Source organism: Nyctibius grandis, chromosome 8, assembly GCF_013368605.1.
Source record: "Nyctibius grandis isolate bNycGra1 chromosome 8, bNycGra1.pri, whole genome shotgun sequence".
Classification (NCBI taxonomy): Eukaryota; Metazoa; Chordata; class Aves; order Nyctibiiformes; family Nyctibiidae; genus Nyctibius; species Nyctibius grandis.
Window position 1 is genome coordinate 18,043,695 of NC_090665.1, and position 20,070 is coordinate 18,063,764.

Below are 20,070 nucleotides of genomic sequence, written 5' to 3' on the forward strand. Positions count from 1 at the left end.
GGACTATTTTATGTTACTTTTCCTCGTGAACAGGAATCTTCTTTTGAGGCATTTAAAGAACTAGATGTGAGTCCCGGACTGCAAGCTAACTAGAACTTGTGTTTAAGTGAAAAAGAGAGACTTGGTATTTCCAGTTCCGTGGTCTCAAACCACCTTTGCTACAGAAAGTTAACAAATATTTCTCTCTATGGAGCAACTGCCAAAAGGAAAGGAATCAGCAACATGAAACTTTCTGCTGTTAAAAAAAATAATGCAGTAGTAAGCTGCAGGAAAGGAGCTAGAAAAACTGGTAGAAATACCCATAAAAGTTACAGAATCACAGAATCAATCAGGTTGGAAGAGACCTCTGGGATCATCGAGTCTAACCATTGCCCTGACACCACCATGTCAACTAGACCACGGCACTGAGTGCCATGTCCAGTCTTTTCTTAAACACATCCAGAGATGGTGACTCCACCACCTCCCTGGGCAGCCCGTTCCAATGTCTAATGACCCTCTCTGAGAAGAAATTCTTCCCAACGTCCAACCTGAACCTCCCCTGGCGAAGCTTGAGGCTATGTCCTCTTGTCCTATCGCTAGTAGCCTGGGAGAAGAGGCCAGCTCCCACTCCACTACAACCTCCCTTCAGGTAGTTGTAGACTGCAGTAAGGTCACCTCTGAGCCTCCTCTTCTCCAGGCTAAACAACCCCAGCTCCCTCAGCCGTTCCTCATAGGTCAGACCCTCCAGACCCTTCACCAGCTTGGTCGCCCTCCTCTGGACTCGCTGAACACCTCAAAGTTCTTCCGTTATGAACTGGTCAGAGCTCACTGCCTTCTGTGTGTAGGGGATACCACTAAGGAACAAAGGAACCAAGCAGAAACAACACGTTTGCAGCTCTAGAGAATGCTACCTCCCGCAAACAGATCAGACAAAAAAAAAAAAAAAACAAAACTATTCCTCTTCTCTCAACCTCCCCCTTCTAAGGTTGGGAGTTGGGGAAAGCATTGGGCAGGGGGGCCAGGCGAGGAATAGGGAAAGAAGAGGGCAGCTCCTCGGACTGCTAGGAAGGACATGACACAGTGGAGTCGGAAAAAAACAGCAAGAGAAAGGTAAGGCCGGCTATTACCCTGGGTTTTCAGCTGCAAATCAGTATTAACCCAGCCATCAGATATTTCATCTGAAACAGTAAGGCGCACATATCCATGGGTGTGTTCATGGACATACATACTCTCTGGAGAGGAGATAGTTAAGGCATAGCAGGTTATGGGCCAGGCTGGAACCACAAGCTCTCTAGATCTGCAAGAAAGGGAAACTGAAGAAATCCACCTCTCCTTGCAGCTTTTAGTATTGAGTGCTTACCTTTCTCACAGCATGCCAAAGGATTCCATGTAAATATGAAAACCCAGAGCTAAGCACATTGCTCCCCATAGCTACAACTCCATCTCAACACAACACTAACTGCCTTTGAAGCGTTAGTGGTTTTGGGTACAAGTCTTCCATGAAGATCCAGTCCAGCAAGCTGATAAGGCCAGTTCTGGCCAACAAGGCAGCAAATTGTATCTCTGTATTCAAAGCAAGCAGGCATTAAACCAAGCCCTGCATGGGTTACCAGAGAAATGCATGTCAACAGCCGCCTTTCAGCAGGCTGGTGGACCTACGCAGCAGCGTCTTCCCCACGGCTCTTTTCCTTTCTCAGAAGCCGTGGGTAAAGAAAGAGAATGACATGCAGAGGCAAGCCCGGCTCCTCCGAACCCTTGCCTGCCTGCTTGCACTACGCACCAGAAGCGGTGCGAGAAGTTTCCATACCTGTGGAAGACGACCAGACTCTGTCCAGCTCACAGAGCTGCCCTGGGTAGCACGTGGGGCCCCTCCTGCCAGGGCCACAGCGTTCACTCCCAGTGTCAACACACATCCCCCCCATCAGGCTTCAGCATCAACTCCCTCCTCTGATGAGCCTTGGAAGATGTAGGGAGTCCAGTCTAGAAAAATTGGGTAAAGGAAAGCAAAGCAGCAGCATTTCTCTGAAGCAGTTCTGTTTTCATTTTTTAGCTTAGAAGCTGGATTTAGAAGCTGGATTTAGAAGCTTCTTATCTTCTCGTCCATTTGCCCTTAAGTGACAGATTGATCCTTACATAGAAGCAATTCCTGGCCAACCAATAGTACGTGGTATTCGATGTCCTACCTCCCCGTGCTCCCAGCAAAGCCAGGACAGCCAGCAGAGACCCCGTAAGCCCAGAGGCCGCTGCCCTGTGTGCAGGGGAGGGTCAGCGTCAGCCCAAACTGTAAAATGGGCGCTGTGTCATATCCATGAATCAGAGACCAGAGCTTTTAAAGGTATTTATTAACACAAAAATGCAATCAAGTGATTGTTTTCTTGCCATGTCAGGTCTTATTAATCATTAGCTACTGCAAGTCTTAAAGCTTTATCTTAAAATTAGAACTCACTTCCCTGACAAAACCTGTAAAGCAGAAAGCTTCCCCTGCAATCTTCATGGACAAGTTCTGCAAGCAAGAAAAGCTGCGATGAGTTATCATCATCATCATTATTATTATTTAAATTCTGTTAACGTTTTTCAAGTTTAGAAAGAACTTTTAAGAAACAAAAAGACACAGAAATTTCTTACTACCTCCAATCCTAGAGGGTGGTTTCTGACTTCTCTTCTACAAGACAGAAAGTCATCCTAGGAGGAAACTGCACATGAATCCACTGCAAACGCACCACAGCCACAGCTGTGACAGGTAATTTATTACCTTCGGAGTTATTTGGAAGTGTGCTGGCCACTCACTTGCTCACTGCATTTGGAAGGGATGCAAGATTCATGCTGTTGTCATTGATCAGTCCAGGGTTTAATACATTTTTGTTTTGAAAAGATAAAAGATATCAAAGAATTTTACAGAAGATATAAAGAGTTAGGGATGATACAGGCTATTTATGTATAGATACAATAATTTGTAAGATGATAGTCAGCTGCAATCATTTGAAAACAAGTTTCAAGGTTAGGTGTGGTTTTTGTAACCTTCCTCTGAGGTCATAGAAATACTGCCTTAATAACATACTATTTATGCTAAGTTTTAATAAATATAGTCTCACAGTGCAAGTAGAAGCACTTTTGATAAAGTACCTGCTATAAAATGGAATTCAAAAATTTAAAAGAAATAGCTTGTAACAGCTTGATTAAATATTAGTCAGCGCTTTGCTTTCATTCTTTTGTGGTTTCAGAACATTCTTCTTTCACTTGTTTTCCAAGAACAGTGGTTTTGACTTTCTAAAGCAAAGCAAGTAAAATAAGCTTTAAAACCCCAAATCTCTTTAGACTTCTTTTTGCTGCCAACTACAGTGAAGAAACAAGTCCCATTCCTTCCCTTTTGATCACTTTCAAAAGTGAAGTCAAGATTCTTAAGTCTGAGCAGGTACCACGAGCAAATAATTTCTGCATCTTTATTTGCCCATTCAAATAACTAGAGTGCAAGAAATATGATGAGTATTAAAGCACTTTGAAGAAACCAAGCTCACAATGGGTTGTGAGCTTGCTGGTGGCTTTTATTGTCTGCAAACAGGCTTGCACTTCTATTGTTCCACTTGGCGCTCAGGCTGCAAATCAACAGAAAAAAGCCTCTTTGAGCATGCTGAGAATGAGCTTTAATCTCACAGTTTGCCCACTCGTTTATTCGGAAATGAGACTGTAATGGAACTTTATTCTTCCACTACGATACATCCACTCAATTCTAAGTATGTCATTAAGAACAACCTTTGATAGACGATAGAGAGACTGGAGTTTACCACCACCAATGCACCTTGATCCAAAGTTGTTCATTTACAAGCTGCATCTGTGATCACTGCCAGGTTTAGTGAAAGAAACATTAGCTGTAGTAGGGTTAGTTAAAGAGTAAACTTACAAACGAATTTTTACCAACTGTGAAGAGCATCTTTATAAATTCCTGGTGTGCTCATTTCCTCACTACATTTTTTTTTTTTAGGTAGACTATGGATTGCTGGAAGGGAGCCATAGGCCGCAGGTGGATTTATCCCACACTGGTCATCTGTGCAAATGGCTTTTTCTCCACAATGAGGCCATCAGAATCTTTTCTCACTCCTTATCTAACCGGACCAGACAAAAACCTGACAATTGAAGAGGTATGTAACTATTCTCTTAAGTAATAATTAAAATGCTTAAAGCATTAAGTCTTACAGCAATAACCAAAGGGGAGACAAAGTGTTCAGTAATACAGGTGTATTTTATCTAGAGACTCACATTTAAGATGCTTCTGGAAAAGAGTGAGGACTCACCTCTTTTGCAGAAGGTCAAAACTTTAAAGTCCTTACATTCTTAGGGCTTTAAAACCACTTTTGTGGTTGTTTAAGAAATGGATACTTCCAGCAAAATCAGGTCAGCTATTTCCTCTCCCCACCTAGAACCCCAGAGGTGGAACAACACTAAGAGTTATTTATACTTACCGTGGAATTGGTTAAACAGACAGTGACGTAGTGATTGCAAATCGTAAGAAAACAAAGCAGACTTCCCCTTACAAGCTGTTAGATTACTACCTACATTATGTTTTATGCATTCATTAGCCTCTGGAGGTCAGTGTCACATGCAAAAAAAAGGGGTTTTTTTGACAAAAGCATGCACTACAACTTTCCTTGCTCTGCGCTCTTCTGTTCAGCACTGGCCCCTTAGGGAGAACGCTTCCCAACAAAAGGGGGCACAGTTAACAGGTGCCTGAGTCATTGAGCTAATGGTATAATTAGAAGACACAAGCTGGGTACACCCATATACAGCTAATACAAAGAACAGTCATTCCTGATGTGCAGTAGCAAATGTTAAGGCAGAATCTGCTAGCATAGCATGAACCCAAGGTTTCTTCTGAAAAAAGGTATTTGTGGGTTAGGTTGTTGGTTCTTTTCTTTCTCCCTTTTTTATTATTTTTTTTTTAACCATAAAGGGAAATTTTCTTTCTTACATGAAACACACAAATAGCATGATAGGATGTGTTAATTCTCATTTCAGCAAGAATCCTTAACTCAAAAATCAGTGTAGTACAGATACAGGCTCTTTCAACCAAACTCACCTTTAGTGAGCTAATTCTGTGAATTTCAGACTCTTAATTCGAATTGAAGTTCAGAGAAACAAAAGTAGTCACCCAGAAAGATACAGTGAGCCTGCTGCTCACATGCAACTTACTCCAGTACCAGTTCAGAAGTAAAGAGATAACCAGCTACTAATTGTTCCTCCAGCATTTGAAACAATTCCTTTCTAGCCTAACTGCTTAAGCAGAGAATGAGTGATCACGAACAGATACCCTAGCAGGTCCAGCAATTACTGGGTAAGACCTCCCCTAAACAGACAACTCGCACATCACAAAGTGACCTTTTTCTATCACCGTATCTAAAAGAAGGGGATACCCCCGCCGCTGCTGTAATCAAGCTGCTTGGGCAAGCACTGAGCTTTAGTGGCAACAGTACAAAGCACCTTCCAACCTGAATGCAGGTCAGTTTTAGAAAAGGGAAAGAATTTCTTTTCAGAGCGTCTGTGCATTGAAGGCCAACTGAAGCTTATCGAAATATGGTTTCATCAAAACCTTGCTTACTTCTTACACATTAAATTTGAAGAATATGTAGCAGGTGAAGATAGCATAGTAACAGCTACACACTCACTATGCGCAGTTCCAGTTCCCCCATCATAAGAGACATACGCATTTTTCTTCTAATTCTAACAAACTAGAGAGTTGACCAAAGGTATATGATGACTCACATCAAAGTTAAAACTAAATAGGCATTCATTTTCAGCTACTGTGGGGAACAGGATTTGATGCTAGACAAACTTTCCTGACACAAATGCTGTTATAACCGCTTTGAACAGCTGCACATCAAAATCTGCCTTCTTCATAGGCGTTTACTAGAATTATTTTTTAAGCCAATCTACCTGTTTATGTAGTGGAGCCAGCATCACTTTCTTTGCCTCTTAAGGAGTACATTTGCAGTGTTGTAATTTAAGGCAGTTTAAGTCTGCATAATTCACACAATTCAATGTTTCCTGTCACCACAATTACATTCCTTCAATACCATCATCAAAAACTTCAAAACCAACATTTTAAATGTATTTTTAAAAATATTTCCTCTTTTATTCTCTTCTAGGTTACCAACCAGATTTTCCCAGTTTGGACATACTCCTACCTTGCACTCCTTTTCCCAGTCTTCCTGATTACAGACTATGTGCGCTATAAGCCCATCCTACTCCTCCAGGGCATCAGCTTCATCGTCACGTGGCTCTTGCTCCTCTTCGCACACGGAGTGGTGGCCATGCAGGCGGTGGAATTCTTCTACGGGATGGCGACAGCCACCGAGGTCGCCTATTACGCCTACATCTACAGTGTCGTCAGCACCGATCACTATCAGAGAGTGACGAGCTACTGCAGAAGTGTCACTCTTGTTGCAGCCACCATTGCTGCCGTGCTGGGACAGCTCCTGGTTTCCTTAGCAGATGTATCCTACTTTCACCTTAATGCCATCAGTTTGGCTTCTGTCTCCCTGGCATTTGTGTGTTCGTTTTTCCTCCCAATGCCCCAAAAGAGTATGTTCTTCCACAGGAAAGATGTCTCAGAAACTCTCCCAGGACCAGATAAAGTTGTGGCTACAGTCGGCTCTGACAGGCCATCGAGCTGCTCAGAGGACAAGGGCTCCGTATCTGCTGACCAGGGACCAACACCTGAACAGCAGCCTGAGAATGCCAAGCCCCGGAGTCAGGTGCTCAGGGTGCTGGTGAAACTGAGCAAGGACCTGAGGGATTGCTACAGCTCCAGGAAACTTCTCTACTGGTCCCTGTGGTGGGCTCTGGCTACAGCAGGCTTTAACCAGGTTCTGAATTATATCCAAGTGCTGTGGGACTTGAGAGCCCCCTCTCACAGCTCTGCAGTATACAATGGAGCTGTTGAAGCAACAGCAACTTTTTTAGGTAAGTAAAAGATCAGTAGCAACTACTTCTAACCCATCCTGTTCTGATGGCATTCTTCAGCAATGTCTTCTGTTTAATTCCTAAGAGGACCAAGGTCAACAGCAACAGCCTCCAACAGATAACACCCAAAAAAAAAATGGTGTGAAAAGCATGTTTTTACTGTACAACTTTATCAGTGGGGTCTTCAAAAATAATCTTAATATATATATAGATATGTTTTTCCTTCTTAGAGGAGCCTCATTCCACCAAAGTGTTTTAAGAGTTTAAGTTCACAGCTCTGTTTAGACCACAAATTTAACCCCAAGTAAGCAGTTCAACAATCCCGTGCAATGACACCTTGCCTGTTCCTCCCTCAAGTACACCTTAAGCTAGGTGGTTTAAAAATTAAAAGCGCATATAAAACATACACTGCTCTAGATGGTCTGTTTAGACAGTGGATTATCATTTCAGGATGAGTGCTCCTGGACAAATACTCTGTGACTGCATCTGTATCCTGATCAATGAGTTTGCCTCTGGATGTGACATACAAGGAGAGGCTGAGAGAGCTGTAATTGTTTAGCCTTGAGAAAACAAGGGATCTTATTAATGTGCATAAACTTGAATTAGAGGAGTAAAGAGGATGGAGCCAGACTCTCCACAGTGGTGCCTAGTGACAGGACATGAGGCAAGGGGCACATTTTTAAACAAAGTTCCACTTAAACATACAAGAACATTTTTACTGTAAGGGTGATTTAACACTGGAACAGGCTGGCCAGAGGTGTAGACTCTCCATCCCTGGAGATGTTCAAAACCTGGACACCGTCCTGAGCAGCTTGCTCTAGTTGACCCCACTTTTAGCAAGGCTAGGCTACCTCCAGAGCTCTCTTCCAACCTCAGCCATTCTGATTCTCATTACAGTTACCTGGTCCATCTAAATGGCATTCCTCTGGTCTCAGAACAGAAGGCATATGGGTAAAGTGCAACTTCCTCATTTAAATAGCTGTGCAGTACCAATGGAGCTTCATTTTTAAGCTCACATTTACACAGCTACGTCTCCTCCTTCATACCAGGAGCTTTACCTCACTTTTCTACAGGGAACTCTCAGTTTACTCTTCCTCCCTGCAATCAGTGTGAAAATGCATTTTACTGGAGCTACCCCAAAACTCCCAAGGGCTTTCTTGTTTTCACACCCTCTGGCACTTGATACTATTTCAGAGCACAGAAAGCACTCACAGTACTAGGAACCCCTGGTTAGGGCAGCGATGGACCAAAGGAGTAGGCCTGTTGACTTGTTTAATTCTGATGAAAAGCACATGCAACCAGCAAGCGAAGTCCGGTTTTGCAGTAGTGTGCTAGTCCGCCTGAAAACATCTGGGCAACTGGTAGTCTCTGGACACCAATAACTCACAGCTGTATAACCTGCCTAGACCAGACTTCTCTTTGCATTTGAGCTATTAACCTCAGCATATTGTATTTCAAAGAGCCTTCATAAACCTACAGGAGCCTCTGTGCTAAAGGAGCATAAAAACCCCACAGCTCAATAACCTTCTTACAGCAGCAGACTGTATTTCTCCAGAATTGAGATGGGGAGAAAAGTAAACCTCATCATTATTGCAGAGATTTAAAAAAAAAAAAAACCAAAACCAAAAAAACAAAAACAAACCCAAAACAGCCACCAACCAAAACAAGGCACTAGAGGTTTTTTTTTTTAATACCATATTATGCTCAAGTAGGGGGTTTTACTACATGTGATGGTCAATAAGGCATTGACAAAAGCAGTTCATGAGATTTTTCACCAGAAACTGAAAAAGATGCTTTCACAAAAACCAAAGCATGAAGGAATGCAACAGAGTTTTCATTTCATAAAGATCTTTACATGAAAGAATTAAACTCCACTATGCATATTTTGGCAGAAAATGCTTGGTGGGATTGTTCTCTTTGCTTACAGTTGTCAAAAAATGGAGAAACAACAATAGACTGTACACTGCTGCCTCCAGCCTTAGGCATGAGGCACTTTCTCAGAGTACTTCAGTCTGTAAAGGCTTTTTAAGCAAGGAAAAAAAACCCCAAACAGAAGACTCCCACACCACTAACAGAAAATATAAGCCATACCGTTATCAAAGCCCACTGTGGCTGGAACAGTCTCAAGAGCTCCTAGCATGATCCATTTACCCAGTTACACAATGGCTCTAGACAGATGATAATGTTCAGAGTTCTAATTATTACTTTTAAATTTTTAGGTTCAGCAACATCCATGGCAGCTGGATATGTCAAAGTAAACTGGGATCTTTACGGAGAACTGGCTTTGGGAATTTTCTCTGCAATGGATGCTGGTTCTCTGTTTCTCATGCACTTTACTGATAACATCTGGGCATGTTATGCTGGTTACCTTGCGTTTAAAGCATGCTACATGCTCCTTATAACAGTAGCAACGTAAGTGGAATACACAACTTCTTTAATGAAATTGATTTATATCAGTGCCACATCTTTAAATTTATCAAAATTTTATTGAAAGTTTCCCTAGAAATAAGCTTTTTAAGTAGGTCATGACACCAGCACATATTATTTCTAGCTTATATAAAGCTATGCTTAAAGTTATATGACCTAACTATTACAATCAGAATCATAGAAGCATTTTGGCAATAGGTTACTGCAACTCAGAAGCTACCTTATTCTGCATTTAGCTGTTCAATGATCTATGTACAAGTACTCTAAGTGATCAAAGGAACATACGCAGGTCTTTATTTCACAAAACTATCCACTCCAGTAAGTAAAAGATAAGTAGGATGCACAAAAAAAAGTGTCAAAGCCAGAAAAACAAGGGATTTCTGCCAAAATGAAGTTGTTAAAGCTTAATAGCCAAGACTGAATAGGCTTTATCCTATGAAGAATCCACTGTGCACATTAAATTGTTCTCAAACTTTCTCCCAGAAGTAAATTGCAAGTGTCCATATTCTCCATTGTTTAGTTAACCCTTAAATTGATTTTCAGGTTTCAGATTGCTGTTACTCTAAGCATGGAGCGTTATGCTTTGATGTTTGGCTTCAACAACTTTGTTGCACTGGTGATTCAGACAATTTTAACTGTTGTTGTAGTAGATTCAAAAGGTCTGGGACTGGATATCAGCACACAGGTAAGCTACATTACTCACGCTGCTCTCAGTTCCCCCACTCTCCTCCACAAGAGGGTTCTACTCCAAGATCAGCCTTTAGGAAGATACTAGGTAATTGCCCAGCTTAAGGCAGTTACTCACTAGAAAAAGTTCCATTTAAAGTGAACTGGCAGTAGCTACTACAACTTACTTGTCCTCTAGTCCTGCCAATTTTGCAGTTCTGCAATAATTTTAAGAATATTTTCATCAAGCAAAAGGGAAAGACCACCACCTATTACTCAGGGGTTTGTTTTGTTTTGTTTTATTTTTATTTAAAGGCTTACTATTCGTAAGTTCATTGCCAAAATACCCTAAACAGAAGGAGGAAGCAAGCTGAAAAGCACTCTATGGGTCCATTACTAGGGTAATTCCAAGTTACATAGTTTAATTGGATGCATCTTTAAGTTACTGCGATTCCCCATTAAATTTCTAAATTTAAGTTTAAACTTACATACTAAGTGCAAGTCTGTAGCTTTCACCTTTTCAGAGAAGAGCCAGGAAGTGAAGGCCAGCTGTCCTCCTCCCTTATTGAGGTGGGGAGAGGAAGCACCTAACGGAGTATTCTCTCCCCCTCCTTTTACAACCACAGACTTTACTACAGTATGAAGTCACACAGCCAGACTTCTTGAATCCTTTCAAGATGGGATCATTTTGGGGCATGGGTAACAGCGAAGGGAAGGCAGCAGTGGAGGGTCACCACTTAAGTTATCACCTAACAGGAAAAGCAGTTTTTGACTCTCCCTCCTCCTTCTTCCCCACCTCCACTTTCCAGTTTCTCATTTATGGCAGCTACTTTACATTCATAGCTGGAATTTTCCTGATCAGAAGCATATATACCATTATCTCCATCAAATGCAGAAATACCAGCATGGCTGGTGAAAGCATCAATCATTAACAAAGGAGACAAGAACGGCTGCAAAGCAACAGTGCAGAAGGCTGCATCATCTGCACAACAAATTAGGAGAAACACAATGCTCAGTCAAGCAAGATGGGTCAATGGTGAATAAGCCGACAACATAAAGAGCTTTGTCAACAGGATGATGCATTTTGCTCATTTTCTTCACCAGTAGTTCTAATACTTAACAATCCTCAAACAGTCTTCTATTTCAACTCAAACTTAATGATCTGACACCAAAACTTCTATTAATGCTCAATAAGCATAACAAGCAAGTGCATACAGATGCCTGAACCTCACAACAGAAGACCTTACAGAACACAACCTTTAAACTTTCACTTCTACTGAGCATTTCAATTAAAGGCAATTTAGTCATAGACACAAAAGCTTCAAACATTCCCAGGGAACCTAAAGAAGCAGTTGCCCCATAGCAGCAAGATGATCTGTTGGAAAGCTTGCCACAGAAGCCTTTTGAAAACTTAAGACTTTTTCAACTGGAAGTTACAACGTGCATTTTTAAAGCAAGTTAACAAATAGCAACAAACCATTTTTTTCCCAAAAGACACTACTTCTGTATGTTCAAAGGTGGATTACTGCAGTGCTATATACAGCATAGCAATACTGCCACTTCAGTTTACAAATGGCCAAATGCAGTCATTTTGGATTCCACAGACAATGCACTCCTCAGAAATCTGAAGTTACAGGACTGTAAGGAAAACATGCCATTATATACAGATAAACCGCTACTGATGCGGTGATAACTCTACTGTGAATGTGTTGAAGATGTACAAATACAACACACTAACCTCCCCCTTGAGTGTCTGTCTTGATAAACATATGCATTAATTATGTCTGACAACTGCCATGACCCACACATGCTTATCTTTGGAAGCAAAAAAAACCTCCTAAACTAACTTCTTATTTTTAAGCCACGGGGAGATACTTCAATTTCTATACAAGGCAGTCTTACTTAAATACACCACTTAAAGTTTAGATATAACTAAAGCTAATTAGGGAATGTACTTCAACTGTCTTCAATAATGTCCACTTTGGAGTCAACTATATCAGACAGCAGCAAATTCCATCATGTTCCTTTACCACAACTTACAGGCTTGCCAAGAGTCAGAAGTAACTAATGTTTCCCCCAGTTCAGCTCATGAGAAAGTAAAAATCAGTAATTCCTTTAAAAACATACTTTTAGAACCTGCTTGAGCTTGCCTTTATGCCCCAGTAAGTTTTCCCTTCAAGAGAGCAGAATACTTGCACCATATTTATACTTCTCTTTCAGGAATTCCAACTAAATTTGGTCCTTTTCAAATTAATTTCTTGTCTCAGCATTTGTTTCAACACAGTGCTTGGGAGCTTGCAGCCATTAAATAACTTCGAACTGCAGAAACCGGGCATCACATCTGCCATGTAGAACTCAGGACGTACCTTGTACAGCATCTTCTTACACACGTAAGAGCTGACATATTAGGGGTAAAAGTATTAATCTAGAAGGTCTCCAAATTAATTTCTGTACAAGAAGGCTAAAGTCATGAAGTGGAGTGCTTTAATGCTAAAGCAGAAGAGGATACTGAAAAGCTAGTGGAAGTATAGCTTTTGGCAACTCTGCTAGCTACATGAGCAATTGCACAAACAACTGCAGAGGTTTCTAAAGACAAAACATTTATAATCATAGGCGAAGAACACATTTCCTAAATATAGCTATTTTAAAAATCTAATCAACAAAACAGCTATGGTGTCAGTTTCTGCTCAATATAAAGGAGATTCAAAACAATGAGATCTTCAGCCACTTGTCTGGAGTTTGACTATCCTTAAATTAGTGAACATCTACTATACATGACCACATCTGTTTAGTGTAAGTTGCCAACCTTTTATCTGCATTCAAGCTAGTTATGAAAAAATAAGGACTCCACTATTTCTGCAGCATAATCTAAGACTACATGCCTTGCACACTTAAGTGAATTTTAGTATCTCTTAGCAGTAACCAGCTTCATTTGGATCAGTACAACAATTTCAATAGATGCTGATCTCATTAGTCCTTGCCCAAAGCTTAATTTACATCAATTTAGGTGAGGGGAGCACAGGATTGTTCCTATTCCACAAGGCTATTCCTTATCTCATTGATGAGACATTTGGTTGATATGGTCCAGTTCCCTGCAATAAGCCTATTTAAGCATTCCACAAGTCCTTCTGAACCCTTGCAGGTCCCTACTTTCTACTGCATTTATGTGTTACTATCCCAAAACAGGTAAGGTCAACAACAGGGAAGAACTACAGCTATTTATACTACGCTAAAAAAAACTGGTGAAAGTACGGGCATCACTAACATCCTGGAAACCCTCAATTACTGGGGATTCGTTTAGCAAATTTACCAGAGAATCTTGGTAATTAAGCCATACACCATACTCTGTCAGCCCTCATCAGAAGGAAAAGACAGACTTCAAGTCTGTTTTAACTTTAAATATGCCAACAGGACAAAACCAGACATTTAAGTGAGGAATGCTACTACAAGCAGCTTGTTGTATAAGCTGCCTGTCCCCTGCTTTGGGATCTCCAAATCTTCAAAAAAAGATACAGAAATTACTACCATACCACAGGCAGGAAACAGAAGTCAAAAGCACTGGCACAAGTGTGTTTTACAAGCAGTGGTGAAGTCTCTCAGCCCCCCTAGAAATAAGCAGATCTAACATTCAGGCAGTCAATTACAAGTGAAATGTCTTACCTTCAATAATTTTCATCTCTGTCTCAAATGGGCTTGCACCTCCTTTTCTCAAAAAAATCATCTGACATAATCTAATCTTATTTATTCCTGTTACCTTGAAAGCTGTTAAGAGCTTTATTCTCCAGCTGGTCAGAAATCTTTTTTTAAGCTTGCTGTTTATTTACATTATTCACTTGGTTCCAGTATTACACTTGAACTTAGGCCAAGTTGTCTCCGTGTTTAAAACACCATCATCAACTACTTTGATGCAATTATATTTTTCTTGAACCTTCTTACTATTACAGACTAGACAAGCCAGACATTTTTCCCCCTCTACAAATTGCTTTCTAGTATGACAGAAAACATTCCAGTAAATAAAAAAAAAATTATGAATTTAATATTCCACAGGAGATCTTACTAATATGTATCCATATTTAATAAAAAGAGTGCTATTACATCTGTGATACCTTGGCCTGCTATTACACATACTGTTCTGATCATAACTATGTCTTGTTCAAAGGCTGTCATTAGCTACACATAATTACGGGTCTTTTGCAGCTAACCGTTTCTTGAGTAACTACCCTCCTCGGTGCTTCCAGTGTCCTTCATTACACAGCTAGTCTGTCAAAATAATCCAAGTTCACTTAATATTTTCCTGTTCAATAGGTCACTTGAGCTAGAACAGCAAGCTTAATCACAAGGACACAAAGAAACATACTCAAGTGAGGCATGCAAAAATTTTAAGCTTAACTCACCTTTAAGCATATGCTTTTGATAACTCATCTGTGTATGAGACTCACAATATGTGCATTTTAACCCAATAAAATGTTACTGCACAGAAATAATGCTACACAATTGTTTTTTCTAATATTTATTTTTTCACCTGCAAACTGTAGCAAAACATGATCAGCTTTATTATGCAGACAGGTATCCCTCTAACATTAGAGATTTAGGCATGTATAAATAGAAGAGCTCTTAGGAAAGGAAAACATTTTGAGAAATGAACAAACCTTCAATTTAACTTCATGACTTCCAATACCAATGGTTAAAATGATGTAGCTCATTCATCCCAAGAGATACAACAGCACCTTAAAGTGGCTGATCTATTTCCCAGTAACATTTTTCACATAACAATGTGTTAAAGTTACAAATACTGATATGCACAAATAGCTATTTTCTAAGAAAAATATGTACAGTACTGCAGCATAATGAATGTGGTATCTGCAATAACTTATTAGCCAATTTTTAATATACATGATACCGCTACTTTTTACCTGCCAGTTCACAGGTTCAAGGATGTTACCACAGCCCTCTGTTTTGCACGTTATTACCTGGTGGGGGGGTTGATTTTCTTGGGTTTTGTGTATTTTTTTTTAAAGGTACACAATGCAGGCTTTTATTTTTACTTCTTAAAGACTTTTGTGTTTAAAGCTAATATCAGTGAAACAAGACAACAGTGCAAGAGGCGCAGAGATGTTATGTGACCACATAAGAGTTCTTTTGGGTAAAGTGTCTATAAGGCTATAAGAAAGGATTGGTTGATGAGCTTCCTGTTGGAAATTGTCCTGTTGGTGCACCAGCCTGGGGGACAATGAAAAAAGAAAAATAATAAGGCAAATATTTAAGATTCTTTTCCATATTGTAAATCATAAATGCAGGATATATAAAACCAACCTATTAGGAAGTATTTCTGGTTTATGTTGCAGTCATTTTTTTGGTGGTTCTCTGAAATTACACTACTGTAACAGCATAGTGTACAAGTACGTCTGTTTTGATTTGAACAGCCTTACAAAATGCCATGTCATTGTAATAATGAATTGCATTTAAGAGATTTGCATGCTGCCTTCCCTCATTTGAAGCAAAGAAAAAAAAAAAATCTTCGTGTCTCTCTAAATTAAGTGTTACAGATTGTGCCTCTTCAGACATACATAAGTTATTAATATCATGCAACAACTCACCATAAAAGGGTTACTAGATACTCCAACAGCTGCAACTTGTCCAAAAGGAGTTACTACAGGCTTTGCCTGTCCAAATGCAGCATAACCTGCTCCTTTGAAAGATAAGTGAAAAATATTAATACTAGTAACCAATCTTCAAAGAGTTCTTTGCTGCAGCTCCCACACAAAAATAAGCAGAAGCTTGGACTGCACACTCAGGAGGATTGATCCTACTTAAACACTATCAGAAATGTAAGTGTAAAAAAAATATGGCTGGGCTTTTTGTTTATTTTCAACTGTTCAGAACTAATCAATTTCCAATTTCTAAATATACACTTTTTTCAATGTTATTTTATCATTTAGATTTAGGGAGAAAGTACTTTCTAATTTTCTCTTGCTTATGGTTCTATAAAGTTAAGAGAAAATGTTATAATCATTTGCAGACACTCCAAAAATGAAGACAAAACAATTCTTCTTGCATAAAAACCCTTTAAAGCCTGGGAATACTTATAATTTTAGTATCAGATTATGGTAATATTTCAGTTAAGTCACTGCACACAGCCAAGTCAGAAAGCTCAACTACAGGGTCATAACAGAGTGTGGAAACCCCTCATCAATATTATAATCAAGTTCATATAGAAATAAATACACACCCATTATTGCTAACTTACAGACAGATCATTTTCTCCATGTTTCTGATTTAAACAAGATTATCTAAAACGTATACACCTACCATTTGGCTGCTGAGCAAAAGCAGTCTGTTGAGGGAAAGCTGCCTGGGTTGGGAATGCGGGCTGCTGGAAGTTGCCACTAAAACTAGTAGGAAGACTGTAGGAGGCAGGTGTTCCAAATCCTGCAGGCATGCTCACAGATGCAGTACCAAATGTTGCTGCTGGTAGGCAAAAAAATAACATTCGATTATTTGTAAGAAATCACTTTTTTCATGAGACAAATTACTATAATGCCATGTTAAGCAAAGTGTCCTAATGCCTCAGTGAGTACACAAAAGTTAGGTTCAACTTCTACAGCCACTGAACTATTTGTTAGCTTGGATCACAACCAACTAGGTGCATAATTTAAAATTTACTAGATCCAGCACATTCAGATATACTTTTTGAAAAGGAAATTATTTTTTACGTTCTCTACATTATTGTATACTTCCCCCAGAATTTTTCTGGTAAAATTCTGTACGCGTCAGAAGCAAACACTTTCAGGCAGCATCAGCCACTCTGTTTTTCTCCTTTTGAGAAAAGCATGAAAGGGTCTTCCTACTTCACACTGCATTACAGGAAGTTACAAGTCAAAAAGAAAAAAAAAAGGGGATACATGCAACCCCTCTCTCATCATCCCATCCTTAATGTCATTTTAAAGGAAATTCTCACCATGCACATTATTTGCACACAAAGTTCCTATCGCAAACGCTCTTACTGTTGAGATAAGACTTAAAACAAAAAAACCCAAAACTTTTCATCTGATTCTCTGCTGAACATTTCAAGTAAAGAACACACAGCTCATATGCAATTCTACATGCCTTCAGCAAATAAACAGGAGCACAAGTGCAAAAACGTGGTAACAAAACCATTATTCAGTCTTTTGGGAGTTATTCTTGAAAGGAGAAGCGTATAGAAGTTTTTTTGGTACAAACACAGACATCAGGCATTTTATTCTAGTTAAACATTAGACAGGACTTTTCTTTTGAAATAGTACAAGTTAGATTTTATGCAAGCTCAACAGTTTTAAAAAATACATATTTAGTGAATATAGCTTAATTATCAGTTGAAAAATTTACGCCAAAAATATTCAAGGGCAAGACATTATACATACATAAACTGTTGACAAAGTATACACAAAACTAATTTACTAACATTGTTCTCAAGTCACAGTTAGCAGAGAAGCTATTCAACAGGAAAACTTGCTAAAACAGCAAACAGAAGCACAACAAAACGAGCAGTGACTTGGGATATCCCAAAAGGCATCAAGCTACTGTTGGTAGAAACTTCAAGAGTCACTCAACTTGTTAGCATGATATTGTGACCATGGAGGATATCAATAATGGTTTTGTTTCAGTTGCTTAATAGGTTGCCTATGTATGCGCTTCTCTCCCTTTGCCCAGTTGCCAAATACCCACACCCACTCCATTTTAAAAAAATGGAAAGCCTTCCGAAATTCTACGTGCAGAGAACCAGATAGCTATCAATAAGCTTTTACAAGCAAGAACAATTAGCCACAAGAAACTTGATACCAAATGTGGCCACCTACCAAAATGAGCCTGAGGAAATATGTGAGAGTGCATTGCTCCCGAGAGGCCTTATGGAAGCCACAAAGAGACCAGACAATGTCAAATCATTTATACACTCTTGAACAGTCATTTCTTAGTTTTATATATATAGAAATGCACACATATATGTACCAAACAATTTGTCCATAGCACGACCAGCATTAGATTAAGCTAAGAAAACCACTAGAAATAAATGCTACAAAACAGATCTCCCATGTAATAAATAGCAAAGTTCATGCAGAAAGCAAGCTTAGCATAAAAAGGACAAGCTACAAGTTTACACCTTACACTGAAAGGGGCAGAATATTATCTTTACTTATAGTCAGTATCTCTGTCACCTAGTACATAACATCAGTATAGATGCCAAAGGGTTGGAACCTCTGCAAGCCAAGCACAGCAGTTTAGAAAGTGGAAGGACAGAGTTGCCATATTCAAACAAATTTATCTAAAGAGGCTACAAGTTCTTCAAGATCCAAAAGAGCGCAGTTAGGAATGAGATTAAAATAAGGAAAAAGATATTTTGGGCATTAAATAGCTGAACAAGTTTAACTGCATAATATCTCAAAAGGGACTGAAAACAGAATTCATTTTAGCAGAGGACATGAATTTGATCAATTCAGTTTTAACTCAGCCTGATGAGTTTAATTCAGCCCACCTAAAACTTTGAGCAAAGCACAACTCAGTGTTAAAATGCATACATCAGCAGATTTAAGTCTGTGGAAGTCCAGTTAGTATATAAGAGTGCCAAAATTTAGCAGTGCCTTTGGAGACGAAAATTAGAATAATCTAGCAGTCATCTAAATCCAAGTTCCATATTTTTTAAAAAAGTACAAGTTTGCTTTTTTAAAAAGTGATTAATTTTTTGCCTATGGAATTCTCCCCCAGAAATATAATGTAACTCATGAGTGTAAAGATTATATTTAAACATATGCTTTACTGTTACAGAAGAGAAAAATAAAGGATACCACCGATGTACTGAATAAGTGGACTGGTGAGGAGCTAACAGCCCAAAAGCCTTGTGTTTCCTGGTTCTAGCCCCAGCTCCTTGGTTATGAGGGCTTTCAGGACTTTGAAATAAAGAAAGCAATTTAAAAAGCAAGTGTAGCAGCTTAGCAGCAGGGCTTTCAAGATCCCTGATTTCAGGGCAACCTGCTATGAAGCATGCTTCAAAGCCAAGGTTATAGTCTTGGAAAGTACCCAACTGGTAATATACGGACTACAAATAGCTTAGGTAGTATTAGAAGATCTTAAATGATCACTTTGACATTTTTCATGGACAATTTGAAATCTTAGGATTAGGCCAGAAACAGGAAAATAGTGTCCTCAGCCCAACTGAAAAAAAAAAAAAAAAAAATCACTTATCTCAAAAAAAAAAAGCCAAAACCAAACCTTGAAGTTGATTTCTGCAGCCTATTCATAAATATTATACTCTACATTGAACAAACACACAACATGTCAAATAGACTAGAGACAGGCAACACAGAAAATCTTTAAGGAACAAATTACACAACTATGAAAAAAAAGAATCAATGCAAGTCTTGAAAGAAAGTTTCTCTAACACTTAGTGTTTCTTTCCTAACCTGTTGCTCCTCGGCTATTGGTCTGGAATGGATTTGTTGAAGGTGCCACTGGGGCAACAGGGGCAGCTACAAATGGATTTGTGGAAGGTGTTGCTGAAAGATTAAAAACATTTTATTAAATAAAGTCTTTTAGAAATAGCCAGTTGACTCACTTTAAGTTTATACAGTGATACATAAATATCTAAAATTACATGAAAAATTAGGAATTGATAATAAAATGCTTAATTTGAAATGCATCACAAAACCAGTACTTTTTTTGGCATCCTTTGACACTAGTGATATTGAAGTTACTAAAATATAGCACTATCAACTGAAAATTAGTAAGACGTTTGCTTACAGTCCACAAAAGGCATTAGTAACACTTATGTACCTCCAAATGGAGCAGGCACACTCGAAGATGCAGGCTGTGTCTGTGCAGTAGCAGCCACGGGTACTGTTCCAAAAGCATTGCTGAAAATAATTCATACATTCAGTGAATTCAGAACTGTTTGTTTCACAATTAAATGCAACTTACAATTATTGTTGGCATGTAAAAGAATAAGAAAAGGAATGCTTACGTGCAGTTTGTAAACTGCAATATAATTCACTGGTGCCAGGAAGTGAGCCCCTG

The 20,070-nt window shown here is 39.2% G+C and overlaps 2 protein-coding genes across 12 annotated transcripts in view; one reads left to right on the forward strand and one right to left on the reverse strand.

The window, feature by feature from the left end:
• Positions 1-3,965: 3,965 nt before the first annotated feature.
• On the forward strand, positions 3,966-10,958 carry LOC137666471 (thiamine transporter 2-like). Its single transcript, XM_068406492.1, has 5 exons — positions 3,966-4,115; positions 6,117-6,933; positions 9,153-9,345; positions 9,904-10,045; positions 10,836-10,958. The coding sequence occupies exons 1-5, from the start codon at positions 3,966-3,968 to the stop codon at positions 10,956-10,958; spliced, it is 1,425 nt and encodes a 474-aa protein (XP_068262593.1).
• A 3,562-nt stretch (positions 10,959-14,520) lies between these two features.
• The window catches only part of AGFG1 (ArfGAP with FG repeats 1), a 37,881-nt gene continuing 32,331 nt past the window's right edge, over positions 14,521-20,070 (reverse strand). For 6 of the 11 annotated variants that reach the window (XM_068406549.1, XM_068406546.1, XM_068406542.1 and 3 more), the window contains 6 exons: positions 19,831-19,910; positions 19,461-19,553; positions 17,862-17,909; positions 16,336-16,494; positions 15,624-15,715; positions 14,521-15,246 (listed from right to left, as the gene is read on the reverse strand). In XM_068406549.1, coding sequence (XP_068262650.1) covers positions 15,187-15,246; positions 15,624-15,715; positions 16,336-16,494; positions 17,862-17,909; positions 19,461-19,553; positions 19,831-19,910 — 532 coding nt within the window. In that variant the 3' untranslated portion in view covers positions 14,521-15,186. The remainder of the gene's footprint in view (positions 15,247-15,623; positions 15,716-16,335; positions 16,495-17,861; positions 17,910-19,460; positions 19,554-19,830; positions 19,911-20,070) is intronic. The other 5 variants (XM_068406547.1, XM_068406544.1, XM_068406553.1 and 2 more) reach the window with 3 other exon arrangements.

What these genes read in the sequence shown, in the direction of transcription:
- LOC137666471 (XM_068406492.1), top strand. Translation starts at nt 3,966, where the DNA reads ATGGATTGCTGGAAGGGAGCCATAGGCCGCAGGTGGATTTATCCCACA. An exon ending in AAAACCTGACAATTGAAGAG is followed by an intron (nt 4,116 to 6,116) that starts GTATGTAACTAT and finishes ATTCTCTTCTAG; the next exon opens with GTTACCAACCAGATTTTCCC. An exon ending in CTCCTTATAACAGTAGCAAC is followed by an intron (nt 9,346 to 9,903) that starts GTAAGTGGAATA and finishes ATTGATTTTCAG; the next exon opens with GTTTCAGATTGCTGTTACTC.